At 51.1% G+C, this 24,236-nt stretch overlaps 1 protein-coding gene across 3 annotated transcripts in view; it reads left to right on the top strand.

Annotated features, from left to right (window-relative positions):
• kiaa0586 (KIAA0586 ortholog) overlaps positions 1-24,236 on the top strand; it is a 934,633-nt gene that overhangs the window by 834,617 nt on the left and 75,780 nt on the right. For all 3 annotated transcript variants that reach the window (XM_072489245.1, XM_072489251.1, XM_072489243.1), the window contains one exon: positions 19,029-19,168. In XM_072489245.1, the coding sequence (XP_072345346.1) occupies positions 19,029-19,168 (140 nt within the window). The remainder of the gene's footprint in view (positions 1-19,028; positions 19,169-24,236) is intronic.

Genomic DNA, 24,236 nt, shown 5'->3' with positions numbered 1-24,236 from the left:
GGGCGGCGAGAGACCCCCCAACAGAATACTGATGTGGAACTGTGGTGTGAGGTACTGCGAAGGGTGAATGCCTCAACTTCATGTACGAGTTTGGGGCTGATTTAGCTGAAAGTAGTGTACAGGGCACACCTCACAAAATCAAGGATGAGCCGGCTGTTCGAGGGGGTGGAAGATGTTTGTGAGCGATGTGGGAAGGAGCCCCGCGAACCATGTTCATATGTTTTGGTCCTGCCCGAAGCTGGAAAGGTTTTGGAGGACGGTGTTCAGTACAATCTCAGGGGTCTTACATGGGGAGCCCAGTCCTCAAGAAGTCATACTCGGGGTGTCGGACCAGCCCGAGCTGCAGGCAGGTGCGGGCAGAAGTCTTAGCCTTCGCCTCGCTGATCGCTTGTAGGTGGATCTTGTTGGGGTGAAAGTCAGCTCCTCCACTGTGGTGGTCACCACTGTTGTATTGTATGTACAGCATATGAGGTGTATTACGGTAAGGCCCCTGTACTACAGGTACGGGGGTAGATCCCTGCCTGCTGGCTCCGCCCAGTAGGCGGAGTATAAATGTGTGGGCTGTCCGAGCTGCAGCCATTTCGGCAGCAGCTGTGTGAGGCTACACATCTCTGCGTAATAAAGCCTCGAATACTCTCGTCTTGTCGTAATTGATAGTGCATCAATTTATTACGCAGAGATTTTATAACGATGGATCTCCGCATCAAGCCTGATCGCCTGCAGCTGCACCCTCAAGCAGACAACGCCAAGTCGGCCTTCGCACATTGGCTAGCTTGCTTCGAAGCATACATCGGATCTGTGACAGAACCACCCCCAGAGGCACAGAAGCTCCAGATCCTCGACATGCGGCTGAGCCATTTCGGCCGTTGACCATTCTGAACTTCTAATTAGAGACGCTTTCGTTTCCGGCATAGGGTCAGCTTACATGCGCCAGCGACTCTTAGAAGGGGCTACCCTCGACTTCCGGGTGCGGCGATGACCAGCTGAGTCGCACGTTTCGGCAGCTCCCTGTGAAACGGACTTTTGGGCTCTTGATAGGAGCCCCAACGGCAATTTTAACGGTTGAAAACACCGTTCGGTAAACCAGAAGGGTGTTCCCCCTGGACACGGATGGAAAAAGGAGAGGAAAGTGGCCGGATTGCAGCGGATCCTTTGGAGCAGCGGCAAGGAAGGCAAGCAGAAACCAAGATGGCGTCGGAAGGTGGCAGTTTCATATGGGGCCCTGAACAACAAGAGTTTTTGAAACGCTGCGTGGAGGAGATAAAAAAGGAAATGAAGAAAGAGTTGTTGGCCCCGATATTACAGGCGATTGAAGGGCTGAAAGAGGAACAAAAGACCCAGGAGCAGGAGCTTCGGGTCGTGAAGGCGAAAGCAGCAGAGAATGAAAACGATATACAGGGCCTGGTGGTGAAGTCGGAGATACAGGAGGCACACCAGAAACGATCTGTGGAGAGGCTGGAGGCACTGGAAAATAACGCAAGGAGGAACAACTTGAGGATTCTTGGCCTTCCTGAAGGTGTGGAGGGGGCGGACGTCGGGGCATATGTGAGCACGATGCTGCACTCGTTAATGGGAGTGGAGGCCCCGACGGGTCCGTTGGAGGTGGAGGGAGCATACCGAGTTATGGTGCGAGGATCGAGAGCAGGAGAAGCTCCCAGAGCCATAGTGGTGAGATTTCTCCGTTTTAAGGATAGAGAAATGGTCCTTAGATGGGCGAAGAAAACTCGGTGTAGTAAATGGGAGAACGCGGTGATCCGCGTCTATCAAGATTGGAGTGCGGAGGTGGCGAGAAGGAGGGCGAGCTTTAATCGGGCCAAAGCGGTACTTCACAAAAAAAAGATAAAGTTTGGAATGCTGCAACCGGCAAGACTGTGGGTCACATATCAAGGGAGGCACCCCTACTTTGAGACGGCGGATGAAGCGTGGACTTTTATTGTAGAAGACAAATTGGAATGATTGGACTACGAAAATGAACGTTTGGACAAAGTGGTGGGACGAGTGGGGGGGGGGGGGGCGAAGAGGGATTGTATGATTAATCCTGCGGTATGGTAACTTTTCTTTCTCCCACAGGTGGTGATGGGGGGAGGTGGGGAGGGAGAGGAGATGGGGCGTTGGCCATGGGAGGCGGGGCCGAGGGAGAGGCGCGGGCTTGGTTCCCGCGCTATGATAATTATGGCGGGAATAGAGAAGCAGGAAGGAGGGGGCGCCGCACGGGACGAGCCGTGATCACGGGGGGAAGCCGAGGTCAGCCAGAGTTTGCTGACTTCTGGGAGCAACATGGGGGGAGTAATTACGCTAGCGGGGGGTCTAGCGGGGGGGGGGGGGGGGAGGGGGGGAATTACTGGGTTGCTGCTGCTGGGGAAAGGGGGGAGTGGGTACGGGAAAGGATGGGCGGGGGGGCACCGTCTGGGAGAAATACAGCTGCGTGGGAACTGGGTGAGAAGCTGGAAAAAGATGATGGCTAACCGGCAAAGGGGGGGGGGTGGGAAGCCCCCCAACTCGGCTGATCACGTGGAACGTGAGGGGGCTTAACAGGCCGATAAAGAGGGCACGAGTACTCGCACACCTTAAGAAACTTAAAGCAGATGTGGTCATGTTACAGGAAACGCACCTGAAACTGATAGATCAGGTTAGGTTGCGCAAAGGATGGGTAGGGCAGGTGTTCCATTCGGGGCTGGATGCGAAAAACAGGGGGGTGGCTATATTAGTGGGGAAGCGGGTAATGTTCGAGGCAAAGACTATAGTGGCGGATAACGGGGGCAGATACGTGATGGTGAGTGGCAAATTACAGGGAGAGATGGTGGTGTTGGTAAACGTGTATGCCCCGAATTGGGACGATGCCAATTTTATGAGGCGAATGCTAGGACGCATCCCAGACCTAGAGACCGGAAAGCTGATAATGGGGGGAGACTTTAACACGGTGTTGGAACCAAGGCTGGATAGGTCGAAGTCCAGGACTGGTAGGAGGCCGGCAGCAGCCAAGGTGCTTAAGGATTTTATGGAGCAGATGGGAGGGGTAGACCCGTGGAGATTCAGTAGACCTAGGAGTAAGGAGTTCTCGTTTTTCTCCTATGTCCATAAAGTCTATTCACGCATAGACTTTTTTGTGTTGGGTAGGGCATTGATCCCGAGGGTGAGGGGAACGGAATATACGGCTATAGCCATTTCGGATCATGCCCCACACTGGGTAGACTTGGAGATAGGGGAGGAAACAAGAGGGCGTCCACCCTGGAGAATGGACATGGGACTAATGGCGGATGAGGGGGTGTGCTTAAGGGTGAGGGGATGCATTGAAAAGTACTTGGAACTCAATGACAATGGGGAGGTTCAGGTGGGAGTGGTCTGGGAGGCGTTGAAGGCGGTGGTTAGGGGGGAGCTGTTATCAATAAGGACACATAAAGGGAAGCAGGAGAGTAAGGAACGGGAGCGGTTGTTGCAAGAACTTTTGAGGGTGGACAGACAGTATGCGGAAGCACCGGAGGAGGGACTGTATAGGGAAAGGCAAAGGCTGCATGTGGAATTTGACTTGCTGACCACAGGCACTGCAGAGGCACAATGGAGGAAGGCGCAGGGTGTACAGTATGAATATGGAGAGAAGGCGAGCAGATTGCTGGCACACCAATTGAGGAAAAGGGGAGCAGCGAGGGAAATAGGGGGGGTGAGAGACGAAGATGGAGAGACGGAGCGGGGAGCGGAGAGAGTGAATGAAGTGTTTAAGACATTTTATAAAAAATTGTATGAAGCTCAACGACCGGATGGGAGGGAGAGAATGATGGAGTTTTTGGATCGGCTGGAAATTCCCAAGGTGGAAGAGCAGGAAAGGATGGGATTGGGAGCACAGATCACGGTAGAAGAAGTGGTGAAAGGAATTAGGAACATGCAGACGGGAAAGGCCCCGGGACCGGACGGATTCCCAGTTGAATTTTACAGAAAATATTTGGACTTGCTCGCCCCGCTACTGACGAGGACCTTTAACGAGGCAAAGGAAAGGGGACAACTGCCCCCGACTATGTCAGAAGCAACGATATCGCTTCTTTTAAAGAAGGAAAAGGATCCGCTACAATGCGGGTCCTACAGACCAATCTCCCTCCTCAATGTAGATGCCAAGGTCTTGGCCAAGGTAATGGCAATGAGAATAGAGGAATGTGTCCCGGGGGTGGTTCATGAGGACCAAACTGGGTTTGTGAAGGGGAGACAGCTGAACACGAACATACGGAGGTTGTTAGGGGTAATGATGATGGCCCCACCAGAGGGTGAAACGGAGATAGTAGTGGCGATGGATGCCGAGAAAGCATTTGATAGAGTGGAGTGGGATTATCTGTGGGAGGTGTTGAGGAGATTTGGGTTCGGAGAGGGGTATGTTAGATGGGTGCAGCTGTTGTATAGGGCCCCAGTGGCGAGTGTGGTCACGAATGGACGGGGATCGGCATATTTTCGGCTCCATAGAGGGACAAGGCAGGGATGTCCTCTGTCCCCATTACTGTTTGCACTGGCGATTGAGCCCCTGGCGATAGCGCTGAGAGGTTCCAAGGGATGGAGGGGAATACTTAGGGGAGGAGAAGAACACCGGGTATCTTTATATGCGGATGATCTGCTACTAATATGTGGCGGATCCAGCGGAGGGGATGCCAGAAATAATGCGGATACTTGGGGAGTTTGGGGATTTTTCAGGGTATAAATTGAACATGGGGAAGAGTGAGCTGTTTGTGGTGCATCCAGGGGAGCAGAGTAGAGAAATAGAAGACCTACCGTTGAGGAAGGTAACAAGAGACTTTCGTGACCTGGGGATCCAGATAGCTAAGAATTGGGGCACATTGCACAGGCTAAATTTGACGCGGTTGGTGGAACAGATGGAGGAAGATTTCAAGAGATGGGATATGGTAGCATTGTCAATGGCAGGGAGGGTGCAGGCGGTTAAGATGGTGGTCCTCCCGAGATTCCTCTTTGTGTTTCAGTGTCTCCCGGTGGTGATCACGAAGGCTTTTTTCAAAAGGATAGAAAAGAGTATCATGGGTTTTGTTTGGGCCGGGAAGACTCCGAGAGTGAGGAAGGGATTCTTACAGCGTAGTAGGGATAGGGGGGGGGCTGGCACTACCGAGCCTAAGTGAGTATTATTGGGCCGCTAATATTTCAATGGTGAGTAAGTGGATGGGAGAGGAGGAAGGAGCGGCGTGGAAGAGATTAGAGAGGGCGTCCTGTAGGGGGACCAGCCTGCAGGCTATGGTGACAGCCCCATTGCCGTTCTCACCAAGGAACTATACCACGAGTCCGGTGGTGGTAGCTACACTGAAGATTTGGGGACAGTGGAGACGACATAGGGGAAAGACCGGAGCACTGGGGGGGTCCCCGATAAGAAACAACCATAGGTTTGCCCCGGGGGGAATGGATGGGGGATATGGAATGTGGCAAAGAGCAGGTATAACGCAATTGAAAGATCTATTTGTGGATGGGAAGTTTGCGAGTCTGGGAGCGCTGACCGAGAAATATGGGTTGCCCCAAGGGAATGCATTCAGGTACATGCAATTGAGGGCTTTTGCGAGGCAACAGGTGAGGAAATTCCCGCAGCTCCCGACACAAGAGGTGCAGGACAGAGTGATCTCAAAGAAATGGGTGGGGGACGGTAAGGTGTCGGATATATATAGGGAAATGAGAGACGAAGGGGAGACTATGATGGACGAACTAAAAGGCAAATGGGAAGAAGAGCTAGGGGAGGAGATTGAGGAGGGGATGTGGGCAGATGCCCTAAACAGGGTAAACTCGTCGTCCTCGTGCGCCAGGCTAAGCCTGATTCAGTTTAAGGTATTACACAGGGCACATATGACTGGAACACGGCTCAGTAAATTTTTGGGGTGGAGGATAGGTGTGCGAGGTGCTCGAGAAGCCCAGCGAATCATACCCATATGTTTTGGTCATGCCCGGCACTACAGGGGTTTTGGATGGGGGTGACAAAGGTGCTTTCGAAAGTAGTAGGAGTCCGGGTCGAACCAAGCTGGGGGTTGGCTATATTTGGGGTTGCACAAGAGCCGGGAGTGCAGGAGGCGAAAGAGGCCGATGTTTTGGCCTTTGCGTCCCTAGTAGCCCGGCGCAGAATATTGCTAATGTGGAAAGAAGCCAAGCCCCCGGGGGTGGAGACCTGGATAAATGATATGGCGGGGTTCATAAAGTTAGAGCGGATTAAGTTCGTCCTAAGGGGGTCGGCTCAAGGGTTTACTAGGCGGTGGCAACCGTTCGTCGAATATCTTGCGGAAAGATAGATAGGGGAGAGCAAAGAAGGCAGCAGCAGCGGCCCAGGACTTGGGGGGGGGGGGGGGGGGGGGATGGGGGGGGGGGGGGGGGGGGATGGGGGGGGGGGGGGGGGGGGGGGATGGGGGGGGGGGTGGCCTGAGACAAGGCAGTTGCCAATTAGGGCTAGTTTTTATTTTTTTTTGTTATTTAATATTTATTTATTTGTTGTTTTTGTTTAAATTTAAAAAGGTCATTATTATCTGTATTGTTACAATGTTGTGTAAAGGATGCACAATGTACTGTGTTGGTTGACCAAAAATTTTCAATAAAATATTATTTAAAAAAAAAGAAGGGGCTACCCTCGACCTCGCGGCGACCAAGAAACTAGTGATCTCCCTCACAGTCGCCTCATGCAATGTACAGGCGTATGCCCCCGACCGCACGGCACACCCCTCCTGGGCATTGTGGACCCCGCCAGCGAACACCCCATCATGGACCCCACCAGCGACCAGCCCCAGCCAACCTCAGGCCTGCGCCGCGCAGCAGCCAACCAATCCCGAGGGACCCAGGTGCTACTTCTGTGGACAGTCAAAACACCCCCGGCAGCGCTGCCCGGCGCGGAGCGCGCTCTGTAAGGCCTGCGGGAAGAATGGCCATTTTGCTGCTGTGTGCCAGGCCCGCTCAATCGCCGCTAATGTCCCTGCACCCCCCACGTGTGACCCGTGGGCGCCGCCATCTTCCTCGCCTCCGACCACGTGCGGCCCGTGGGCGCCGCCATCTTGCTTACCTCACAACACGTGCAGCCCATGGGCGCCGCCACCTTGCTTGCCTCACAACACGTGCAGCCCATGGGCACCGCCACCTTCCCCGCCTCAGGACCCCTGCTCGTCGGGCACCTCATCGGGCCGCTCATCGCCTGCAACCGCCGCCGACCACCCGCGTCTCCCCTCCATCACGATCGACCAGTCCCGACCGCACAACCTCGCGACCGCGTCGACGACAGTGAAGGTCGACGGGCACGAGACTCCGGAGCACTGAGAGCTTCATCCACCCCGATACGGTAAGGCGCTGCTCCCTCACGGTACACCCCATTAACCACAAAATCTCCCTGGCCCCCGGATCACACTCCGTGGCGATCCGGGGGTACTGCACCGCCACCCTCACCATCCAGGGCGTAGAGTTCAGTGGCTTCCGGCTCTACGTCCTCCCCAACCTCTGCGCTGCCTTGCTACTCGGCCTGGACTTCCAGTGCAACCTCCAGAGCCTAACCCTGAAATTAGGCAGCCCCTTCCACGCCTCACTGTCTGCGGACTCACGACCCTTAAGGTCGACCCGCCTTCTCTATTTGCAAACCTCACCTCGGATTGCAAACCCTTCGCCACCAGGAGCAGACGGTACAGCGCCCAGGACTGGACCTTCATCAGGTCTGAGGTCCAGCGGCTGCTGCGGGAAGGCATCATCGAGGCCAGCAACAGCCCCTGGAGAGCCCAAGTGGTAGTTGTGAAAACTGGGGAGAAAAACAGGATGGTCATTGACTACAGTCAGACCATCAATCGGTACACGCAGCTCGACGCGTACCCCCTCCCACGCATATCTGATATGGTCAATCAGATTGCACAGTACCGGGTCTTCTCGACAGTGGACCTGAAATCTGCCTACCACCAGCTCTCCAATCGCAAGGCGGACCGCCCCTACACCGCGTTTGAAGCGGACGGCCGCCTTTATCACTTACTTAGGGTTCCTTTTGCCGTCACTAACGGGGTCTCGGTCTTCCAACAGGAGATGGACCGAATGGTTGACCGGTACAGTCTGCGGGCCACCTTCCCATACCTGGATAACGTCACAATCTGCGGCCACGACCAGCAGGACCACAACGCTAATCTTTCCAAATTCCTCCACACCTCCAAACTCCTCAACCTAACCTACAACAAGGAGAAGTGCGTGTTCAGCACGAACCGATTAGCCATCCTCGGCTAAGTGGTTCAAAACGGAGTCCTAGGGCCACCCCGATCGCATGCGCCCCCTCATGGAACTCCCCCTTCCCCACTGCCCCAAGGCCCTCAAACGATGCCTGGGGTTCCTTTTGTACTACGTCCAGCAGGTCCTTAACTATGCGGACAAGGCCCGCCCACTCATCCACTCCACCGTTTTCCCACTGATGGCCAAGGCTCACCAGGCCTTCGACCGTATCAAGGCTGACATCGCCAAGGCCGCGATGCACGTGGTCGACGAGACGCTCCCCTTCCAATCGAGAGCGATGCATCAGACGTCGCTCTGGCTGCCACTCTCAACCAGGCAGGTAGGCCCATGGTTTTTTTTCCCCGCACCCACCATGCCTCCGAAATTCGGCAATCCACCGTCGAGAAGGAGGCCCAGGCCATAGTAGAAGCTGTGCGGCATTGGAGGCATTACCTGGCCGGCAGGAGATTCACTCTCTTCACTGACCAACGGTCAGTTGCCTTTAAGTTCGACAACACACAACGGGGTAAGATCAGAAATGATAAGATCTTGAGGTGGAGGATCGCGCTCTCCACCTACAATTACGAGATTTTGTATCGCCCCGGTAAGCTCAACGAGCCCCCCGGTGCCCTATCCCGAGGTACATGTGCCAGCGCACAAGTGGACCGATTCCGGACCCTGCACGACGATCTCTGTCACCCAGGGGTCACCTGTTTTTATCACTTCATAAAGGCCCACAATCTGCCCTACTCCATTGCGGAGGTCAGGGTTATCACCAGAGTCTGCCAGGTCTGCGCCGAGTGCAAACCGCACTTCTATCGGCCAGACCGAGTGCACCTGGTGAGGGCCTCCCGCCCCTTTGAACGCCTTAGCGTGGATTTCAAAGGGCCCCTCCCCTCCACCGACCAAAACACGTACTTTCTTAATGTGGTCGACGAATATTCCAGATTCCCCTTCGCCATCCCATGCCCCGATATGACGTCTGCCACCGTCATCAAAGCACTCAACACTATCTTCGCTCTCTTCGGTTTCCCCGCCTACGTCCACAGCGACCGGGGATCCTCATTTATGAGCGAGGAGCTGCGTCAGTACCTGCTCAGCAGGGGCATATCCTCCCCGGGGAAACGGCAGGTGGAGCGGGAGAATGGGACACTCTGGCCTACGGTCCAGAAATCTCCCGGCCTCCCGCTGGCAGGAGGTCCTCCCCGACGCCCTCCACTCCATTCGGTCGCTCCTTTGCACTGCCACTAACAAAACTTCCCATGAACGTCTCTTTGCCTTCCCAAGGAACTCCACCTCCGGGGTTTCGCTCCCAACGTGGCTGACAGCTCCAGGACCTGTTCTCCTCCGCAAGCACGTGCGGCTCCACAAAGCGGACCCGTTGGTTGAGAGGGTTTAGCTACTTCATGCGAACCCGCAGTACGCCTACGTAGCGTACCCCGACGGCCGCCAAGACACAGTCTCCCTCAATGACCTGGCACCAGCTGGGTTCCCCCCCCCACCCCCATGCCCTGGCGCCACCCTCCCTTCCCCCAGCGCACCCCACCACAGCCCCCGCTCCAGGACGATCCGTCCTCCCCTTGGTCCCACCCGGGCATGAGGATGAGGTCGACACGATCCCGGAGTCACCGACGACCGAACCGAAGCCTGAATCTCCACCGAGACTGCGGCGCTCGCAACGACGGATCAAGGCGCCCGATCGTCTGAATTTATAAAATTTCTGAAAATGTTAAACGGCTACATGTAAATAGCCTTACACCATCCCCGCTGGACTCTTTTTTAACAAGGGGTGAATGTGGTAGTCACCACTGTTGTATGTACCGCATATGAGGTGTATTACGGTAAGGCCCCTGTACTACAGGTACGGGGGTTGATCTCTGCCTGCTGGCTCCGCCCAGTAGGTGGAGTATAAATGTGTGGGCTCTCCGAGCTGCAGCCATTTCGGCAGCAGCTGCAGGAGGCTACACATCTCTGCGTAATACAGCCTCGATTACTCTCTACTCTCGTCTCATCGTAATTGATAGTGCATCATCCACTTTGTGCCTCGGCGTGGTGGATGGAGCTGCAGGAGCTTTTGACTCTGGAGAAGGTGAAGTTCAAGCTGAGAGGGGTGAAGGAGGATGCTACAATTGTTGGGGTTTGTTAATCGAGCACTTTTGGGAGTTGGTTACTGTTGACAAGGGATGTTGTCGGGGGGGAAGGGGACCTTTGTTTGTTTGGGTTTGTTTTTATATTGTGAAATTGTTGAAAATCTGTTGAATAAAGGCACTTTAAAATCATTTTTTAAAAAGAGGCTCAATATGCAGTGAGTTTTCCAGCAGTTGGTTTCGGCAGGATTCTCACCAGTTTTCTCGCCGAATACATATGGTAAGGTTCCACTCACGTGGGGAATTTTAAAATGCTCCCTGTTTGTCGTAAAAAATGTTTTAACTGTCCCAATACACGTTTCATTTGCAAGATATGCAATTAAGAACTGTATCAATGGGGAAACTGAACCACTTCACATTACTCTTTTATTTTATGTGCCTCAGTTCAATTACAAAGCTATACATATTGAGAGATTTCAAGTCCAGGAGCAGGGATGTCTTGCTGCAATTATACAGGGTCTTGGTGAGCCATCTGGGTGGGATTCTCCGATAATGAGGCAGGGTGTCCGCGTCGTCGTGAACGCCGTCGCGTTTCACGATGGCGTGAAACGGCCGTGGGCACGATCGATTCAGGCCCCGAAAAGGGGCCAGCAGCGGGCCGCAAGAAACGCGGTGGGCGTGGCGCCAGAGCGTCATTTAATGTGCGCAATCCACGCACAGGACCCGAATGATCGAGATGGCTGAGCCTCGCCGTACCGTCCCAGGTTCGGGGACAGTGATCTTGAGACGCTGCTGGACGCCGTAGAAGGGCGCAGGGCTATCTTGTGCCCAAGACGTGGGCACCGGCAACCAGCCAGCACTGTGAGGCGTGGCTGGCGTGAGGTAGGCACCGTGGTTAGCACTGTGGGGCACATCCCCCGGAGCAAGAAGCTCCACGGCCCCACAGACGCACGGCAGAGGGGGGGAAGGAAGACTGACAGGAGAGCCCTCCTCTGAGGCTGTGGCACTGGAGGGGGACGCACAGAGGACGGACAGACATGATAGAGACGAAGACAGGACGGACATTGACGAAACTGATGGCCGTGAGTCAGACGAGGAGAGGGCTGCGAGCCAGGACAGTGACGGAGAGAGGACAGGGACTCTGGACAGTGACGCACAGAGGACGGCCAGACAGTTGACGAACACACCGGACACGGCACCTAACGTGGGCCGCGGCCTAGTAGCGTCGGTCCAAGAATCGACCCAGGAGACCCCAGACCTGGGGACAGATGAGAAGCTCGAGTTTGCGGCACTACTGTCACCCACAACATCCACCATTGCAGATACACTCACCTCGGTTGGGCACATAAGTGATGAGGTTCCGGGGTCACTGACTGGTGCGCACCACACAGCCGAACCGGTACAGCAGGTGGAGGTAGGAGCAGCCGAGGGGCTGGACGATCGGAGGGCAGCCCTGGCCCAGGACCCAGCTGCCGCCCAGATGGGTCTCGGGCTCCTGGACTTACCAGACCCACCCACAGACCCGATGCATTTGGAAACCCAGGGAGTGGACAACGGGATGACGGCGCGTATCTCCGCGGGCACCACCGTCCCATCGTTAGGCCCGGGGGCCCCCGGGCTCCCCGAGGGAGGAGGAGGTTCTGGTGCCCGTCCCGGTTACTCCAGCAAGGGAGGTCACGGAACACTCGGACTCCCCCCGTTCCGTCCCTGGTGCATCTGGTGGACAGCGGGCAGAGCAGGGTGGCACCACGCCATCCAGCACGCCCGCCGAGCAGCCTGCCCCCCCCACCCCCCCCTCACCAACACCCCGTCGCCCTCAACACACCAACGCCAGCTGCCCCACATGGCCATGTGGTGGGTTGACCGTGATGCATACAGCGACCACCGAGGTGGAGAGTTCAGATATGGCCATGAGTCAGACATCGCCTAGCGATCCGGAGGTCACAGCTCATTGCTGAGCGGGTTGTCATCATTCAACATGGCACTGATCACACCCGCTGACACAAGCAACTGTGTTAAACATTCACCATGTGCCGCAAGTGTAAGGTGGTGTGAAAGTGGTGGTGTGGGCGGTAGGGTTGTGCGATGGTGCGGGAAGTAGGGGGTGCTGGGTGGTGCGGTTGTACGCGATCCGTGGTGCAAGAGCCTTGCTCAGCGATGCCCTCCCCCTAGTTAGTGAAACGCGCGACGATCAACGCCTCGCGTGCTCGCTCTCTGAGCCGGTGTCGTCGTGCAGCCTCCCAGCCATATCCCACCCCAGGTCGTGGCTGTGCACCCCCCTCCCCATCCTCCTCCTCCTCCTCATGTGCAGAGGCATTGCCTTCATCGGACTCACCCTGTGCATCCTCCTCCAGGACATCGCCTCTCTGTTGGGCAATGTTGTGCACAGCAGACCACAGCTATGCGCCCGACTCTATCGGGGTGGTACTGCAGGGCCCCTCCACAGCGGTCCAGGCACCGGAATCTCATCTTCAGGAGGCCAAAGCTCCTCTCCACAACACCCCTGGTCGCTGCATGCGCCTCATTATAGCGGGTCTCCGCGTTGGTCTGTGGCCTCTGTATAGGCGTCATCAGCCACGACCGCAACGGTCGCCGAGCAACCAGCCCCTCAGCCGGGGTGGGGGGTATCCCTCGAAAATAGCGGGGATGAAAGAATGAGCCAGTATGAAAGCATCATGCACTCTGCCAGGGTACTGGGCGCACACGTGCATTATCTTCATGCGATGGTCGCAGACCACCTGAATGTTCATCGAGTAGTTCCCCTTCCTGTTCAGGAAAATGTCCCTGTTATCCAAGGGTGGACGCATGCCGACGTGCACCCCACCAATCACCCCCTGGACCATCGGCATCCTGGCCACGGAGGCGAATCCCGCTGCCCGGTCAGCCTGGTGTGTGCGGTCCTCCGGAAAATTTATGTATCTGTTGGCGATGTCATACAGGGCGTCGGTGACGGCCCGGATGCACCGATGCCTGCGAGATTCCAGACAGGTCCCCGCTCGGTGCCTGGAAGCACCCCGTGGCGAAGAGATTGAGGGCAACCGTGACGTTGACGGTCACCGGGATAGCAAGTCCTCCCCCCGTTCCACGTGGTGCTAGGTGCGCCATGAGGTGGCATATATGTGCCATGGTCTCCCGATTCAATCGGAGTCTCCTGGATGCCGTATCCGGAAGCTCCTGGAACAACATGCGGTCCCGGTGCACTCGAGGCCGCATGGGGCGCCTCTGGCACCTTGGCACCACCACCTGCTCCTGTTTCTCCCCCTGCGCCCCATCAGGATCCGAATCCTCGTCCTCCGCATGCCCGACGATGTGGTGGTCATTGTCACCCTCCGCTATCCTCATACACCTGTCGGGCAGGAGGGCCTGCAGCATGAGCAGCTGGCACGGGGCCCTCTGCAGCCAGTCCCTCAGTTGCAGCCGGTGCTCCAGCAGCTGCTCTGAGCCACCTTCGTTGGCGGCACCGAATGGCTACCTGCAGGGCAGCCGCCCCCGCCACGGCGGCAAACATAGCTGGCTGGTGCGCAAACATGACGAACTACACAAAGTGGCGGGGGGGGGGGGGTTTGGGAATGAGAGACAACAACATGTTTAACAATGGCGCTTTGACACCTCGACAGCCGGGCCCATGGGATACATGGGTGCCCCGGCTGCCTTGTACCGCTGCAGACACACATGCAACCTTCGCCCTGCCCACAGTATCCGTCCACCGCCCACTTCACCCGTCCCTCCTCATTGCGGCGCCACTAGCCTCGGCCCATCAGCATGACCTGCACATGGAAGCGTGTCTTCGCCACTGTCCTGCCATGGCAGGCCGGCTGGCATGTCGCTCCCGCAGGTAACTTTGCCCGCCCTCCCCCACCCCCCAACAGCACGGCGGCATCATTTCCCCCACCCCCTCCTCCTTTCCCCACCCCCTGCTCCTTTCTCTACCCCCTGCTCCTTCCTCCAGCTCCTGCTCCTTCCCCCCCCCCCCCCCCCCCCCCCCCGGGGCATTGCGGCATCCTTCTCCAAGAACCCTCCCACCGCCCCCCAGCACTGGCCATAGACGCCACCTCCTGCTGCCTACGGTGAGGCCAGCCACTCACCTCCTTCCTCCACATCGTCAGCCAGCACGACTGGCTGACTAATTTATTTACCAGGGGTGAATGGCGACGGCGTGACCTGGGTTCACGCACTTGGGACTTCGGCCCATCCGGGCCGCTGAATAGTGGGGGGCCCGGAGAATCGCAGTGCTTAGTACCTCGGCCGATTGTCCGGCAGGAGCGACGCCGACCTCGATGAAGCCGTTCTCACCGTTTGGGAGAATGGCGGAACGGCGCCGGACCGGTGCCACGGGAAAAAATGGCACAAACGGCGATTCTCCCATACGCCGCGGCATGGGAGAATCCCGCCCCTGGAATATTGTGTGCAGTTTTGGTCTTCTTATCTGAGGAAGGACATTCGTGTTGTCGGGGGAGTGAAGCAAAGGTTTACTAGACTGATTCCTGGGATGGCGGCACTGACGAACGAGGAGAGATTGAGTCAGTTAGGATTACATTCGCTGGAGTTTAGAAGAATGAGGGGAGATCTCATAGAAACTTGTAAAATTCAAACAGGACTGGACAGGGTTGATGCAGGAAGGATGTTCCAGATGGCAGAGGTCACAGTCTTAAGGATATGGGGTAAAACATTTAGAACAGAGATGAGGAGAAATTTCTTCAGTCAGAGAGTGGTGAGCCTGTGGATTGAATTTCCTATCACAGAAAGCAGTTCGAGCCAAAACATTGTGGGTACAATTCATCTGAAAAATTTCTACGTCCAGTTTCGAGCGCATTTGGCGGGGTGATTCCGGTGACTGCAGTACCAAAATTGACACCATTACTCAACGGTACTTTGCTGCTTTTTTGGGCTTCGGGGAGATCTTCTTCACCGAGGCCACACTTCGGCAATTTTCCTGTTTGCTCACTGATCAAGGTGCCGTTTGGAACGGCTGCCAAGTTCTCGACCCTCCCTTTCAGAACCCCCCCGGCTTTCAGGAACCCCCCCAACTTTTTCCTGCTCTCGCAAACCCCCTCCCCCTCCCACCCTTTCATGGGCATGGCCCCCCCCCAGGCCCTTAACCCTGGCAGTGCCAACCGGGCACCTTGACACCGCCAGTCTGGCATCATGGCAATGTACTGGTACCCTGGAAGTGTCACTCGAGCACCCTGGCAGTGCCCGGTTGGCAGTGCTAGGCTGGCAGTATCTGCGTGCCAGGGGGAGTGTCAGGATCCTGTCCTGTCCCTGACCACCTCAGGGGCTCTAATGGCCAATGAAACCCTCCAAGGTGCCATCACACCTGTCCATGTTTGTGTAAACCTGTGCTAAATGGCACCCAGTTGAGGCCTCGCAGGGGTGACTGTTGACATATTTAAATATCATTAGGGCGTGATCCAGATCACGACGGGCATAGCGAGTCGGGTGACTCGCGATTGACCCGGCGCGAAGCCCAATTTGAGACTCTATTGGGATTCGACCAGAAGACATAGGAGCAGAATTAGGCCATTCAATCATGGCTGAAAAGTTTCTCACGCCATTCTCCTGCCTTCTCCCCATAACTCCTGGTCCCCTTCTTAATCAAAAACCTATCTATCTCTGTCTTAAAGACACTCAGTGATTTGGCCTCCGCAGCCTTCTGCGGCAAAGAGTTCCAAAGATTCACCACCCTCTGGTTTCTAGTTTTTTCTGCTAGTGGAAACATCTCTCCACATCCACTCTATCCAGGCCTCTCGGTATCCTGTAAGTTTCAATAAGATCCCCATCCACCCCCACTCCATCCTTCTAAACTCCAAGAAGTTCAGACCCAGAGTCCTCAACCATTCACCATATGACAAGCTCTTCATTCCAGGAATCATTCTTGTAAACCTCCTCTGGACCCTTTCCAAGGCCAGCACATCCTTCCTTAGATACAGGCCTAAAACTGTTCATAATACTCCAAATGGGGTCTGACCAGAGCCTTATACAGTCTCAGTAGTACATCTAGCCCTCTCGACATGAATGCTAACATTGTATTTGGCTTCCTAATTGCCGACTGAATCTGCACGTTAACCTTGAGAGAAATTTGAACTAGGACTCCTAAGTTCCTTTGTACTTCTGGGGCGGGATTCTCCGACCCCCGCCAGGTCGGAGAATCGCCGGGGGCTGGCGTGAATCCCGCCCCCGCCGGTTGCCGAATTCTCCGGCACCGGTTATTCGGCGGGGGTGGGAATCGCGCCGGTTGGCGGGCCTCCCCCCCCCCCCCCCCCCCCCCCCCCCCCCCCCCCGGCGATTCTCCGGCCCGCGATGGCCCGAAGTCCCGCTGCTGGAATGCCTGTCCCGCCGGCGAGAATCAAACCACCTCTCTTACCGGCGGGACAAGGTGGCGCGGGCGGGCTCCGGGGTCCTGGGGGGGGCGAGGGGCGATCTGGCCCCGGGGAGTGCTCCCACGGTGGCCTGGCCCGCGATCGGGGCCCACCGATCCGTGGGCGGGCCTGTGCCGTGGGGGCACTCTTTTCCTTCCAACTTCGCCATGGTCTCCACTATGCGACGCACGGCAAAGTCATTTCTGCGCCAGCTGGCGGGGCACCAAAGGCCTTTCCCGCCAGCTGGCGGGGCGGAAATCAGTCCGGCGCGGGCCTAGCCCCTCAAGGTGAGGGCTCAGCCGCTCAAGATGCGGAGGATTCCGCACCTTTGGGGCGGCGCAATGCCAGACTGATTCGCGCCGTTTTTGGCGCCGGTCGGCGGACATCGCGCCGATTGCGGAGAATCCCGCCCCTGATTTCCTAAGCCTTTTCCCATTTAGAATGCCTCCATTCTTCCTACCAAAGGGCATAACCTCACATTTTTCCACATTGTATTCCAACTGCCACTTCTTTGCCCACTCTCCTAGCCTGTCCAAGTTCTGCAGTCTCACTGCTTCCTCAATACAACCTGCCCCGCTGCATATCTTTGAATCATCTGCAAATGTAGCAACAGTGCTCTCAGTTCCTTCTTCCAGATCATTAATGTATATTGTGAAAAATTGTGGTCCCAAAACCGACCCCTGCCACCACTAGTCAGAGGCTGCCATCTGCACTAGGTTTAATGCTGTGACTGAATCACACCCTGTATGTTTTGAAGAAGGAGGTAGATATTGCTCTTGGGGCTAAAGTGATCAATGGATATGGAGGGTTGGGGGCCGCGGGAAAAGGGAACAAGTTACTGAGTTGGATGATCAGCTGTGTACATAATGAATGGTGGAGCTGACTCGAAGAACCGAATGACCTCCTCTTGCTCCTAATTTCTATGTTTCTTTGTATAAGGTAAAGTTTATGTGTCTACTCAGATTACTTTAAGAGGAAGCAGCTCTTTCATAGGATAACCACTTTTATTCATTAATACCCAACTCTAACACATCATAATAAATGTTTTTCTTAAAAGAACGAGCAGAATGGATGAATTCAGATTACAAATAAGTTAATTCTTAGTCCAAGCCCACACATAATACTCATACTGTTGGAGCCATTCGCTACACCACTGCCAGTAAGTCGGCTACAGAGTTATTAGAACTGAGACTTTGGCAAGCTACTTTCTGTCTTTTGCAATATGGGTCAAAATTTCCTCAATCTGTGCTACATTGAAATTTGCGATAGTTATCACTGTTGATCTTGCTGATGGCAATGCTTAGAAAGATTTGCTAAGAATCTTATCAGCATAAAGTAAGAACTGGTGTAAAATAAGTGCAAATCAGCATAAACAATCTGGACCTGAGGAAAACAGGAAATATACAACTGTACATCTTGCAAACTTTATTTATCTTTGTGATTTTTGTAAATAATGTTTGAAGCTATCAAGCCATCATTGATGTATGTTACTCACAGCACGTTAAGAGAATGCATTTGTGAAAACTATTAATTTAACAGATTCTAATATAATTGAAAAAATTCAAAATACAGAGAATACATTTCCCATCACAAAATAGCACAGTGGTTAGCAATGTTGCTTCACAGCGCCAGGGTCCCAGGTTCAAATGTTTTAATCTCACCTTCTTTGCCCCATAGAACAGCACAAAGTTTGCTTGTTGCTTCTGATCACATTCATGTAGAATCAAGGATTAAATCAATGCAATGAAGTTGATATATATAGGGCAGCACGGTAGCACAGTGGTTAGCCCTGTTGCTTCACAGCGCTGGGTCACTGTCTGTGCGGAGTCTGCACGTTCTCCCCGTGTTTGCGTGGGTTTCTTCTGGGTGTTCCGGTTTCCTCCCACAAGTCCCAAAAGACGTGCTGTTGGGTAATTTGGACATTTAGAATTCTCCCTCAGTGTACCCAAACAGGCGCCAGAGGTTGGCGAGGAGGGGATTTTCACAGTAACTTCACTGCAGCGTTAATGTAAGCCTACTTGCGACAATAATAATAATAATTATTATATTTTGTTGCCATTCTTCTTCCAATAACATTACATCCCTCTAAACCTATGTTCCTCTGTGGCAGAGTAATTGCAACTGGTTTGTGTAGCCAAATAATGTTAAAACAGTCAATTGCTTTGACTTTATTTGCTACAGTGGTGATATTGGCGACAAACGCCACAAATTAGACCATTCTTCTACCTGATCTCCAAGTGGTGAATTTACATCACAACTTGTTGGAAATAATTGCATCAGATATAGGACCAGATTGAGGGAGCTGAATTCTTTGATGTTTCTGCAGTTCACAGTGTTTTTATCATGTACATTTCTGATACTTTAAATGATAATAATACTATTGGTTGTGTATTCATAGAGAGGACTGGAAGAGAATTTGATGCCAGCTATGGACCCATGACATTGGCAGATCTTGAACTATGTCCAGTCCGAGATCATCACACCAGCCGAGCGAAAGGGGTACCCCATAAGACCCTAATGGCAGAAATTAGGGGACAGGTAAACATCTGAGAGGTCTCCGGTCTGCTTGAACAATTATTTGTAAAGTAGTGTTTTCTGTTATAACTGAACACCTTGCAATCAAAATAAACCACAAATAATCAGAAAGGAAACTGTCTACAATGTATTTTGAAGCAATCCAAACATTAGTCAAAGTTTGAGCAGTTAGAATATTATCTGCTGCAAGGAAACACAGCAAGCTCCCCAGACTATACAAATTGTGGTTGTTACACTAAGATGATAGCAAGCAAAAACTTATCTATTCTCCCTTAACCTTGCTTGTGCAAAGGACTAAGTGTACGAAAAACTAGAACAGTAAATGGAAAGACTTTGAAATTTAGGACTTGAACTTTCAGACTTTTTTTAGGGTACAAAATGTTTCCATCCTTTGGGTATGACCCTGTCTTAATCAGACACGTGCTCCTAGATGTCACAGTCACCCTCTGATGTTGTTTGATTGTGAACAAAGTCCCAGAAATTTTGGTTTGTTCATAGATACTGAAATTCTCAAACTTCAGGTGTGGTATTACAAAGCAGATGGGGTATTTCACATTAATTATCCAGATAAGTTGAATTAACTAAGGGTGTCTCTCCAGTGTAAGTTCCATATGGGTCAAGAGAATGGGGATTAAACCTGGTGCTGCTAGAAATTCATCCTTTAGAAAGGAGGCCAGACTACTGGTGAGGTGAGAGGACAGATCTTCTTATAGTAATTTTGCCGGCTGAAATTGTTATGTAGGCAACATTTGCAGATGGAAGCATTCTTTTCTGGTCTAAAAAATGCATGTGGATAATCAATAACAGCTGTTGTTTACTACCTGTAACCTAAAGCTACCTTAGGAATAATAAAGAGAATAGTCTAGAGTTTTTGTCTTGGGCACATGGGGAGACCTGGGTAAAGATTGAACTTAAAATTGTGCTAGTTTTTAGAAGATTTATTTATTCAAGCTTTTGCTCAAACTCATTTACATATCACCAAACGTGAAGGCCAGGATTCTCCGGTAGTTGCTTTTCTCGCTGGCAACGCACCTCTGCTAGTGCGTTTTGCGGTGGCATAGGGTAGTTTCAATGGAAAGTTCCATTGACAAACAGCGGGAAGATAGAATCCCGCCTCAAGCGAATGGCGCAGCCGAGAAACACGCGACCGGGGGAACCAAAGAATCCCGCCCAAAATGGTCAACGAACCAGAAGATTCAGGCAGGGTTTTCTCAATCCGTCGTTAAAAATATTCCATGATTATATTTGAGAGTGTTAATCTCTGGTGCAGTTTAAATGATCACACCTGAAACCAGGGTTATCACTAAAAATAATCGAAGAGTGTCCTGTGGGTAACACAATCTTAAATTACCCAAAACTATGCAAAACAAACTATATTGAACCTTTTACTAGTTACAGTTGCATCCTGTCATCAGTTTCATAGTAAATTAAAAAGGAAATTAAAACACGTCTATTTGTGTCCATGCAATTATTAAAGAAAGTGGCTCAATTTTAAATGCCTCCTCGAAGACCCACAAACTGGGGCAGTTACCGGAAACATTCAATGGTGATAATTCAGTCTGGAGACATGATCAGATTTGTGGCCGTGGCTGGTTATCAGCACAAACTGTCTGAACAGTGCAAAAATACTGTGGCAGCTTTAATTTGCACTGGACTTAATTTGTGCATGAAATTCTTCAATATTTTGCATTAGTTTGCTTGATTTCAGGTGAACTGCATTGAAAAGGGCTGTAATGCTGCATGAGCTACGAAAGCAGAGGTTTTGCAAAACCGGGTGACCCAATAATTGTTTGTGCACAAATGAGCTTCATTACTCACTACTATTTCAAAAAGCTGGTTATTGTTTTAATTAATGGAGTGCGAAAAATAAATTTCAGTTCAAGATAGTGAATTTCCAACATTCAATTGTGATCATGCTGGAAAAAGATCGTTTTAATTCTATTATTGATGGGATAAGAAAATTCCAAGCAGCAGCCAGTTAAGGTAAAAGATCCTGGATAATCCTCAGGGCAATGTGAGATATTTACAATGCTATTGGAATAAACCGGGATGCCCGAGGCTGTTTCTCATCATAGTGGCCTATTTTTGAGGCACAGCGTATATTTGGATTGTGATTTTGATGCTCAACCCCGTTCTCAGGGGAGTTGGACGTTTCGCCTTCGGCGCCTGAGCGCAAATCTGGCCGAAAAAAAAGCACCTGCCCTTTATAGAATCAAAGGAATGTAAATCGGACAGCTGATCCACTCTGTCATAATATCACTCAAAGCAGTGAAGGTGAAAATCTACCCACCATGGGTTCACGAGGAAATGTACCATGCTTACAAATTAGCCTTTAAAGTTTCAGATTGAAAAGTATTATATTGCTTGAAGAAAATGAGTGTCAAGGGCTTGAATTATTTATTCTAGCTCCATATTTTGGTTTTGAAACCCAAAGTTGGTACCTTCTCCTTCACATTGTACCTATCCTTAACATCAATATAGTATTTCTTACTGTGCCACTGAATCACCAACTATCCTTGTGGCCATTCAACTGAGATTTCCAATTCGGATCCAATTACACTGAATGTGGGAACTCAATGGTCTATGTTCACATGCATCGGGGCCTCAGAGGGAACTACACAAACTTGTTTCTCAGTGGAGCATTACAGCCCATTGATTTGGGAGGGATTTGAATTAAGACTCCTAAACTGAAAGTGCAGTGTGCCAATTCACTGCGCTACCCAGCCTCAGAATGTGTGCTGCACATATTTACTTTGCTTTTTCACTGTGGATTTGACATAATGCAATCCTAAGAAGCGGCAATCATTGCACACACTAAACTAATATCAGAACGTTAAATTATTGAATATGCTAAAGTTTACATGGAACAAGTCACAACAAATTCTTGTATAATTCTTCCATTACACACCACTCTAATTTGATTTCAGATAAACCTCCAGGGTATCTATCTCCTCGAAAAGACTTCAGTATTGATTCAATTAAATGTAAAACAGTACTTTGGCTTCACTTATGTAAAACTGACTGCTGTTCATTGAAAACTGCTACACCCTGTGTCGCGAGATTTTCTTGTGTAATTATATCACATCCATAAGTTAAGTGCAATTATTACAGCACATTTTGTATTTATGATGAGTTTGTCAATGTGAATATCAGCAACCCTGCCCACTTAAATCCACTGCAATTCTATGCAGGAGAGCCTCAAATTATCTTATGTGACTGGAACTATATGGTGTCCTGGTAATAAACTTATTCAGAAAGTCAAACAGTACATCAGGATTTCCTTTCATTACATATTGTACTGTGTGCATCTTTAATGCAACATGATTTTCAAAACTTAAAAGAAAGGGCATTATTCAGCTTGGATGATTGAACAGTGCAGATGATTGACAGAGATAATTGATTCCCCACTGTTCCTGCTTTCTGGTTTATGAAAGGAATTTGACTTCACTGGTCTGTTGTGAAAATTGACAAAGTTGTTCTTCGTGTAAGCTGGCGGGGGGGGGGGGGGGGGTGAAGGATTGAGTTTAGGTCGATATAACAAGTCAAAGGGTAGAGTCAAGGCAGGAGAGCAAAATAGTAAAATGTGAAATGGAGGCCATAGAATGACAGGAAAGGACAGAGATGTTTTTAAAAACTAAAAATACACCAACAGTCAAGACTAGATGTTACAAAGATAACGAAAAGGCAAAAACTAAAGGATCTGTATCTGAATGTACGTAGCATTCATAACAAAGTAAACAAATTGATAGTGCACATTGAAATAAGTAAATATGATCCGATACATCACAGAGAGGTGGCTTCAGACATGACAAGGACAAGGTCCTGAATAGTGAGAGGTATATGACATTCAAAAAGAATAGGAAGCGAGGTAAAGGTGGAGGGGTAGCATTGTTAATTGAGGATAGCATTGGTGCAATATTAGGTTCAGGAGGTCAGGATGTCGAATCGGTTTGGGTGGAGATGAGGAATAGTAGGGAAAATAAGTCACTAGTGGCTCTGCAGACCCCCTAACACTAATCATAAATCATGAGGAAGCACGCAAGAAGAAATATTGGACGCTTGTGACAAAGGGACGGCAATAATCATGGATGATTTTAATCTTTATATAAATTGGAAAAATCAGATTGGCAGTAGTAGCCTGGATGAGGAGTTCACAGAATGTTTTTGAAATAGTTTCTTAAAACAGCATGTTCTGGAACCAATCAGAGAGCAGGACATATTAGACCTAATTTTGTGTAATGGTGATAGGTTTAATCAACGACCTCAGAGTAAAGGCAACTCTCGGTAGCAGCGACCAAGATATGATGGAATTTTACATTCAGTTTGAAATGGAGAAGAGTGTGTCTAAGACTAGTATTTTAAATGTAAATAAGGGCAACCATGTGGGTATCAAAGCTTAAATAGTTAAAATGAACTGTATTCAAGGTTTGAAGGAGATCAATATAGAAATAATGGCAGTGGGATATTTAAAATACTCAAAATAAGTATATTTCTACTATAAAGAAAAATTCCAAATGAAGAACCCACAATCTGTGATTAACTAAATAAGTTAAGGACAGCATCAAAATTAAGGAAAAGGCAAATAACTGTGCAAAGATGAGTGAGAGGTCAGATGAGATTTGTCAGAATATAAAGAACGGCAGAGAGTTACTGAAAGATTAACCAGGAGACAGAAATTAGTGTATGAGAAAAAGCTAGCAGTAAATGTAAAACCAGATAGCAAGGGTGTCTACGAGTATTAAAAAAGGAAAGGAGTTAGTAAAATGAGTGTTGTTCCTCTAGAAAGTGAGACTGGGGCATTAATAAAAAAATAATAAGGAAATGGCAGATGGAATGAACAAATATTTCCTTCTGTTTTCACTATAGAGGATACAAGAAATATTCCAGTAATAGCTGTAAATTAGGAGGTGGAGGGGAGAGAGGACCTTGGTGAAATTACAATCATTAGGAAAATGCTACTGAGAATACTGATGGAGCTGTGGGCTGACAAGTCTACGGGTCCTGATGGACTTCATCCCAGGTTCTTAAAAGTAGTGGCTACTGAGGTAGCAGATGCATTGCCATTAATTTT

The sequence above is a fragment of the Scyliorhinus torazame genome, chromosome 2 (genome assembly GCF_047496885.1).
Source record: "Scyliorhinus torazame isolate Kashiwa2021f chromosome 2, sScyTor2.1, whole genome shotgun sequence".
NCBI lineage: Eukaryota > Metazoa > Chordata > Chondrichthyes > Carcharhiniformes > Scyliorhinidae > Scyliorhinus > Scyliorhinus torazame.
The sequence above is the reverse complement of the archived record's forward strand: the minus strand, read 5'-3'. Positions and strand labels throughout refer to the sequence as shown.